This window comes from Diadema antillarum, unplaced genomic scaffold (genome assembly GCF_040938485.1).
Source record: "Diadema antillarum isolate AM-2024a unplaced genomic scaffold, OU_Dant_1.0 seq00002662_RagTag, whole genome shotgun sequence".
Classification (NCBI taxonomy): Eukaryota; Metazoa; Echinodermata; class Echinoidea; order Diadematoida; family Diadematidae; genus Diadema; species Diadema antillarum.
The window spans coordinates 35,045-44,159 of record NW_027273262.1 but is presented as its reverse complement, the minus strand read 5'-3'; the positions used below and the strand labels follow the sequence as shown (position 1 = coordinate 44,159).

The window sequence follows — 9,115 nt, the reverse complement described above, 5'->3', positions numbered from 1 at the left end:
TACCACATTGCAGACAGATTCTGACTTTTACACAATATCATCCAGGGAATTTCAGAAGAGACGTCAAATGTACATGTGAGGACCTTTGATTTGATATGACATAGAGGACCTTTGATTGCAACTGTATTGCAAGAGGGCTGGTTTTATATTTCTCATGGACACAATGGAAATTCTACCACAGAGAACTGCAATGGAAAGCACATCCAGACGGAAGGTAGGAAGTACTGTAAAACATGATATATTCGCGGCATGAATTTTTCGTGAATTGAAGCCGACGGCCTATTTTGCGGCATGAAATTTTCGTGAACTGCCACTGGCATTCAATGCATATAAAGTAGACAAGAACTTTCATGTGCATTTTAATTTCGCGAATCTTGGCGCCCATGAAATTTGCGAAATTAAAATGCATGCGAACATTCCTCGTTTTACAGTAATCAACATAGTTGAGTACCTGATGAATAATAGTATTCACCATTGTGAAAGGCTGAAATGTACTTTTGAATGCAGAATTTCTTTGTGCAAGGAGAGCTGTAGCCATGAAGGACTAAAAATGAAAAACTGTGCTGAATGTGCAATTGTAATTTCAAATGGATGAATTGAAATATCCTTCCACTACAAAATGATGTATGGAGTATGCAACAGATTTCTTCATGTCAGGGCAGCCAATACTGAATTAGCATGAAAACAGCATATCAGACAGTAATTGAGAGCATATTTTGGATCATGCTAGCATAATATGACTGTAGAAGCAAACACCACAGCCACTAGCCAATTTACATGGTACAGGGTAACAAAGGCATCAAAGTGTGGAGGAAAAAAATGTGGGCAAGGCACTGTGTGTGACATACAGAACAGAATCCAAACAAAGCCCCTCACACCACATAATGGCAGCATAAACAGAGTAATGCACAGAGCAGAAAACCTATGGCCACTCTAAGTGCGTTTGTACCTTGGTACTGTATGCATGTGCAGTAATCACTATACTAGCCGAGATGATGTTCATGAATGAAAATTTTGTTTTCATGAAATTCTTGCATCAGGTTGTTTTTTATTGCAACTGATTGATCAATGCAAATAATCACCAACTTATTCAGCGTTTTAGTAGTAGCCATGATAAAAAAAGCGAAAAAAATTCATGGTCATTTGTTTATTTTGGTCATTATCTATGTTAAGGTAGGGCACTTTGACAGTCAGTTGCAATAAAAAAAAAAAACCTCGACATAAGAATTTCATAGATTTGAATAATTACGCAGTACCCACTGCATGCTACAAAAATTAGAACCAGCACTGGCTGCCAGGCGGAAGCTTGGTTGTCTTGTGGATATGAAGCCTGATGAATGATCACGAGGAAGTAGGTTCGTAACCTGCCCTAGTATGTATGCCCATGATTTTTTATATCATGGCTACTCCTAAAACACTGATTAATTCAGTGTTTATTTACATCAATGTAGGGCAATTTGTCAATCAGTTGTGAAGAAATATAAATACAATATTGACTGATAAACTGGGCTTGAGGGGCAATATCATTCATGACACCCGAGCTGGTGGAGGCATTATAAGCAAATGCATGCTCTGGACTGACTGGTAGCAGCAGTAGTATACATTTATCACGGAGGGTGACAAATTGAAAGAATACTGTTTAAACAGAGTGATTATGAACATATGTCTCATCCAACACTGATTTGATACATGTATCATGCATACGATCTAAACGATACGCACCAACGGCTTGTGAGATCAAGGTTCATCTTTTCTACAAAAATCATGCAATGCCTATAAAGTTGTATTGTTTATCAAATTTACCAGCTACTAGAAAAGCAGGATACTCATAGCAGTTTCAAAAGCAAGTTCAACTCACTCATGTACCATATCGTCATAATTCTGTCCTGATGTGTTTTCCTCATTATTAAGAGCACATTTCACTGAAAGTCATTGGCAATGACTTGATTAATTTTTTCTGAATATCTTTTTTTTTTTTTTGGGGGGGGGAGGGGAGTCTTAAAAATTGTCAACCCTTTTCGGAGTGATATCGCGTTATCATATGTCATGAGGTTAGTCTGATATATGTATCATGACCAAAGTTTGGGAAGAATAACTGACTCAGAATACTCATGTACACATTGAAGGTTAGCAGATACACAATACACACAGGGAATAAGTGTCCTCTCACTCCACTCATCCCCAATGCTCTATGTATCATCACTGTCAAAATCATCAGAGTAGTTGCCATCAGGTTGGTAATCATCACTGGAGTCTGGTCTCAACTCTGATGTGTTCACAGCAGAGCTATTGCCAGAGAGCGTCAGGTCTGGAGCCAGCAAGGAGGTGTTTGAGATGGAGCTGGTGGTCCGCTCCAGCGAGTGACGGGGCTTGGGTTTCGGTGGCTGAGACTCACTACCGTGCTTGAAAGCTACAGATTTTGCGGTTGAACGTCTTGCGAGTGGGACAGGTGAGTTTGCGGACATCTGCGGTTGTGGAATACTGAGGACACTTGTCGGATATTTAGAGCCAACACTACCACTGAACTTGGAGGATTTGGAGGTTGCTGTTGAAGTCTTTGACACAGCATCTGCATCTCTTCCTTTACTGCCACCAGATGACTCCACAGACATGGCAGTTCTGTAGCTACTAGCACTAGAATGACTGCGTTGAGCTTCATCTCTGGACAGGACAGATGGACTGTGCTGATCACTGAGTGGTGAGTGATGAGAAGCTCTTGCAGAGCCATCTGAGGATTTAATGCTAGCAAGCTCCTGCTCGCCTGTTGATTCAAACCTGTAGGAGTCATCAAAATCATCAGAGTAGATTTCCATGCCTCGTTTTCCACTGTCATTACCTGATACCGCAGTTTCTGTTTGCACACCTGTTCCTTCAAGATCGTCCATGGAGAATCCAGGAACATTGACAGCCTTTGACTCGTCATTTTGGCTGTTCTCAGCAGATGAGTCATTGGCACTGTCTCCATCATCTGCATCATCCTGGTCCAAGGCAGATGGTAAACGGATGCTGATACTGTGGACACTCTTTTCGCTGCTACTAATATCTGTGGAACGCATTAAAAACAAACAAAACCTCTCCTCAACAAATGTCTGGTTTACATCTTGGTCTTATGGAAAGTGCAGCAATGTGATCTGTGAAAACATTGTTTTATTTTGATAGCAGCTTGGTCTATCATGAAAATGACACAAAGATGAGAATATCATGGAAGTCTCAAGTTGCAAATGTTCACACTGATAATATTGGTTACAAGCACTTCGATGCAGATGTGGCCATGATGTCATTCATTAACAAGAGTCCCAGTGGTTTGTACATACAGTACATCCAAGAGAAAGACATTACAAAATCATTAACTACCAATAAACAAGCAGCATAATTATTGCTATGACATAACAACTCTAAGATACCTCGATGAGAAGAACTGATTAGTACTGCTAAACACTAGCCAGTGAGTAATCTATAATTTGTATTATGATATCACGGAATAATGCTGCATATTTTAGTTACACAGTTACCTGTTTCAACTGTTAGATTCAAACAATTTTGTAGTCAACAACTTTGTTCAATTGAATTTGTGTTACATTTATGTATAAAAAAGAAATGCATTAATAAAATCAATCAATCAACGATGAAAGAAGAGTCATAACATGTTCACCTACAATCATACGTAAAAAGTCATTGAAGGAAACTGAAGCAATGTGACTTTTCATCTATTACCTTTAAAGGGATCGTACAGTTTTGGTTGAGACCTAATTTCGGGTTTCTAACAATTTTGGTGAAATAATGAGAAACCTCTTACGAAATATGAAAGAGGTTTGTAATTCTATGAGGAAATCAATGTTTATTTGATGAAAATTGGTTTTGAAATGGCTGAGATTATATCCAAAAAGAGCGATTCTAATAAAGTGTGGGACCCACACTTTATTACGATCACTTTGTTTTACTTTGTTTTTGGATGTTTCAGTTATTCCAAACCCGATTTTCATCAAATATACTTTGAATTCCTCTTAAAATGGTATGCTTTGTACTATATCTTAAGTGTTTTCTTGGTATCTCGCAAAAAGTTAAAAGCCCAATTCTCATCTCCACCAATACTGTACCATCCCTTTAATATGGGACATGGAGAGGGATAAAACAACTCCATGGTGATGGTTTGAAAAAGAAAATGTGTACATTGCAACTTCATTTTTTGAAACTACACATAACATAATACTTACTCTGAGCCTCCTTTGTTTATTTTTGGGGTTAATTTTGTTTTGGTTTGTTTGTTTTTGTTTGTTTTTTGTCTCAATGTCACCTGAGGAAAGGAAAAAGACGACCTTACCATTTTCTGGAAGCATTTCAGGAGCTGGATGCTCTGGGTGCTCCACAGCTTGCTTGGGGAGATACTGCAATGTCTTTTTGCTGACCTCTTCTTCTTGATTGACCAGGATATCTGCAGAAATCATGTAGGTTTCTGAAAAAAAAAGGTGAATTCCTTTCATGAAAATCTGTAAGAATGGGTAATAAAATAGAAAAGAATGTTTCAAACAGCAACATAATGCATTTTTTTTTTCAAATATGCAAATGACTCACTTTAACAAATTAAACTTTACAACATGACATCTAATGGAAAATGCTTTTACAATCTGAACACATTTGTACAGACTAGCAGATTGAATGAAGAAGAAAATGCTATGATTTTACCTTGGTTTCTTACGAGTGCCATATTTCTTAAAGATATTTGACAGCATATCTGATGTTATGATAATTACTTTGAAGAAAGACACTATGCTGTAAGTTACACCCCTGCTCCCAAAAAGGGGGAATAAACAAATCAGTAATCCTCAGTCCTTGTAGTCGCAGATTATATTTGAGTCAACAGATACACAAACAGTAATTTCACATGTAATCAAGTGAGTCACTCAAAACTCAGCACCTGCCATTGATACAATTTTTACATGAGTTCTGCATTTTGCTTGCTTACCTAGTCCAGCGGCATATCCAGGATCTTCAGTCTTGTCCTTAGGAGACAAATTATCCTGATGCCGAGAAATTTCTGTTGATACATTTCTCTCCTGGAGCTGATATGACTCTTCCAACTGGTGTGGTCTTGCAGATAAAGTTCTCTTGGATCTCTGCCTGTGTGCTGAATTCTTTGACCTTTCCTCCTGCAGCTGGGCAGAACGAATTTGGAATTGTATCTCAGCTATCCGCTCCTGCTCCTCCAAGAGCTGATATGCATCTGGGTTATGCCGCTGCAGGCGAAGTTTCTGTGAGTTGGTCATCTTGAATTGCAGCTTGGTTTCTTTTTTCCTGCGAACTGCTGGCTCCTGCCTTAGCCATCCCTTTGATGCAGGGACCCCACTTGGAGGCTTGGCACAGTCCCTGTGCTTATGTCGATAGGTTTTCAGGGACTGGGACTTTACTACAGGGGATGGCTCAGGTTCTTTATGATGAACAGTTTTAGACTCCTTTTGAACACTCCCTTGCTTTTTATGGTGTTGTTTTTCTTCAGGGTAATTGGGAAAATTGTTTCCAATTGGTGGTGGAAGTAATGCACTGCCATCTTGTCTATACAGAAGACTTAGCTCATGCAAGAGAGCATTGAGAATGGGCATTCGTCTCAAGTCTTCTACAGTTTGGTGGCCAATATTCTCTTGTTCATCCTCATAACCTCCTCTTGATACCTCAGCTTTACCTGCAGAGCTGTTTTCAAGATTCTTCATAGATTTCTCTGATTTATCTCTGTGATGCTTCCTTAGTGTTTTCCTTACACTTGGTTCACCCTGATACTGTGGTGGATGTAACACATAGTGCACTTCAAGCTCTCTTCTCTCCCCAAGAGATGATGATGAAGCCTTTGAATCACTTTGCATATCCACAGATTTCCTCCATGTTTCAGCAGTATTTTGTGCATGGATTGTTTGTTGGACACCAGAACGAACCTCAGAGTCTCTTTTTCTTTCCTTTGCGGGTTCATTCACTGAATTGAAGTACAGAGGAGGTGGGATGTGAGTATTTGTAATGATGTCTACATCACTTGATTGCTCAGACTCCAAAAAGACAGTGGAGTGGCATGGATTGGACTGATGGGTATTGCCATTGGCCTCAATATGCTTGTGACCTTTTCCTGTACCACTTCCATGAGAAACAGCACCAACTTCATCCACATTCTCTGTGTAATCACTTTGAACTGGTTTTAAATCATGTGCTGGATGGGCAACATCTACTTCCACATGCTTTGGTATTGGGGGTATCGACAAGGATGCAGATCTTGTCTTTTGGTCAGCATGATTTGTTGTTTCTTCTTCAGCTTTACCTTGGTATTGTTTTGATGGTGCACCTTTGGGATTAGATTTGGGCACATTAATATCAACATCACCAAGGGGATGACTGATAGTTGCCGTTGAGCGACCGGTTAAAGCTGCATCAGGGATGTGAGGGATGAGATTACCTCCGAGACTGAGCATTCTGATCCCAAGTGATATCCAGCCTACCTCACTGCCCATCAAATTAAATATTGGAAACCGTCCTTGAATTCCATGGACGGAGGGAATAGATATCCCAGATTCTATTACATCAGCCTTGATTTCATTCATCATCCCATTCAGAGCTACATTGCAGTGACCAACCAACTTTGGTGTATTATTCCACAGCTCGACAATCATGACATAGAGAGGTGTATTGAGTAGGTGAGACTGAAGTGAGTTGATGTTGTATTTAAAGAGAGATGACTTCCCTTTATTGAATTCATAATTACCATGGCGATCTTTCAGCTCCTCCAGTTGAATTGGCACATCATTCCCATTACCCCAAACTCTCTGAACAGCTTCCTTTATCTGCTTCATCTCAGTCGACTCCATTTGCTCGATGATAACTGACGGAAAATCGAGAAGCCGGAATGCTACTGCGGGCATACGACAAAGTAACGTGCGTGGGACTACGCGCACCGAATTGACTGCCAACTCCAGCGAAAAGAGTGTTTCTTCTGCATTCATGTTTAGCTGTTTACGATTTAATCACATTCACATCGAACTTTATATGTACTTCAGTCTCCGGCAATAGTCCAATATGATCGATGCTTCGATATTCGGCAACAAGATCCATGAAATAATTTGTAGATTAGGCAGTAACGGGGTATATTCAATCCAAATAACCCGCCACCATACGACGCCTCCTTACTGCTGGCCGCGCCGCCGGCCGGCGGATCGCTGAGCGAGGATATGATGCGGCATCACATCCGGATACGATGTGGAGCCGGGAAATGTGCAAATCTCTAAATTTCATCAACGGGAAATGTGCAAACGTTACGCCGGGAAATGCGCAAATAATGTTCAGTTTTGCCGGGAAATGTGCAAACCATTCATTTTACCTATATTATGTATACTCGTAGATGGAAGACAAACTCTCAATCAAAGCTGCGTGTGATCTCAACCATTATCATCTTTACCACCTGTCTTAGCGACCATCGTTTTTTTTTTTGTTTTTTTTTTTACATTTTCGGCATTTTCTTGTAAACCCCACAAAGAAATTTCACCAGATTTGGCATATAACATCTTTAATGGTGATATGATCTTAATTTGTTCAAATAGTCCCCCCCCCCCCCCACACACACACACACCGCCGAAGGGGGGGGGGGGGGAGGTGTTTGAAGCTTCAGCGTCCCTAAACTCTGGGGGGCGTTTCATCAACGAGTTCGTCGGAGTTTTCACTGACAAATTTGCTATCAGCCAATCAGACGCAAGGATTTACACTGACAACTGTTAAAAGCTAATGAAATCCTTGGTCTGATTGGCTGATAGCAAATTTGTCGGTGAAAACTCCGACGAACTCGTTGATGAAACGCCCCCTAGATCTTTCTTTAATCTTCTTCTGTCAAACCGAAAAAGATAGAGCTAAGTCTAGTTAGTGCTTTGAAGACACAGCGTTAATGAATGAAATTTTGTGTTTGGTTATGGCGGATCAAGGGGTCTCCAGATCGATGGGGGGGGGGGGGGGGGGTAAGGGCAAGGAGAGGAATTTTCAACATTTTCAGCATCTTCTTGAAATATCTACGACGGATTTTCACCAAACTTGGCAAATTGCATCTTTATGGTGATATGCTTTTAATTTGTTAAAATGAGCCCCCTCACACACACACACACACACACACACACACACACACACACACACACACACATACCGGCGAAGGGGGGGGGGGGGGGGGGTTGAAGCCTCAGAGTCCCTAAACTCGGGAATTTTTATCTTCTTCTGTCAAACCGGAAAAGATAGAGCTTAGTTAGTGCTATGAAGACATTAATGCCATGAAATTTTATTTCACGTTTGATTGTGGCGAATAGAGGGGTGTTCCTGTAAGGGGGTGGGGGTGTGAGTGAGAGGGAGGGGGATTTTCACATATTCTGCATCCTCTACTCGAGAAATCTTTGACGGATTTTCACCAAACGTGGGAGGTAGCATCTCTAGGGCAATAGAATCCCACTTTGTTCGAAGGGTAACAATTTGTTACCCTTCCCCAAAGCGGGGGATAAGACCAAGGTATCCCCCACGTCATAAGCAGAAGTGAAATTTCATCAAAGTATATGTCTACCTTCTAAAAATGTGATAAAATTGTGTTCAATTACTCTTGGTTGTAAAGAAAATATCTTCAAGTATGTATTCCTATTTTCATATATGTAGGGTTTCCAGAAAATTCTGAATTCCACGCGAACGACCCCATTCCCCTCGTCTTGTTCAAGGGGTGGAGATGTGGGGGGGGGGGGGGGGCTCCATCTCCTCCCTTCTTATGGGTTGGGGCAGTGCTCATTTAAACAAACTGAGGTCATATCACCAGATGAATACGCTATACGCTACGTGCGAAGCTTGGCGAATATCTAATATATAAGGGATTCAAGAAGAAGCTGAATATGTTAAAAATCCGCCTCCCCCCTTGAAATTAATTCATGAATTTACTATAACAGCATTCTATTAGCTCCAACACTTTTGTATAGAAGGTTGTTTTTTTTTTTTAAGCTGAAATGGAATTTATTACCCGAGGGATGCGTCTTGAGTTTTTAAGAAAAAGACGAAAATGTGAAAATTAAGCCTCCTGAATTAATACCCCCTCCCCTTTTTGGGCATCCCCTAGTGAACCCACTCC

The 9,115-nt window shown here is 40.6% G+C and overlaps 1 protein-coding gene across 1 annotated transcript; it reads right to left on the bottom strand.

The window, feature by feature from the left end:
• Positions 1-2,096: 2,096 nt before the first annotated feature.
• LOC139715034 (uncharacterized) lies at positions 2,097-6,993 on the bottom strand. The gene is made up of 3 exons (XM_071626660.1): positions 4,964-6,993; positions 4,322-4,453; positions 2,097-3,043 (listed from the first exon to the last, which is right to left on the bottom strand). Exons 1-3 carry the CDS (start codon positions 6,975-6,977, stop codon positions 2,190-2,192), a joined length of 3,000 nt encoding a protein of 999 aa, XP_071482761.1. The 5' UTR covers positions 6,978-6,993; the 3' UTR covers positions 2,097-2,189.
• Between the last annotated feature and the right edge of the window lie 2,122 nt (positions 6,994-9,115).

Excerpts from the sequence above, each read along its gene's own strand:
- LOC139715034 (XM_071626660.1), bottom strand. The coding sequence starts at position 6,977 with ATGAATGCAGAAGAAACACTCTTTTCGCTGGAGTTGGCAGTCAATTCG. Across the intron at positions 4,454-4,963 it reads TGGATATGCCGCTGGACTAG|AAACCTACATGATTTCTGCA; the intron begins GTAAGCAAGCAA and ends TTTTTTTTTCAG. Across the intron at positions 3,044-4,321 it reads TGAAATGCTTCCAGAAAATG|ATATTAGTAGCAGCGAAAAG; the intron begins GTAAGGTCGTCT and ends TGCGTTCCACAG.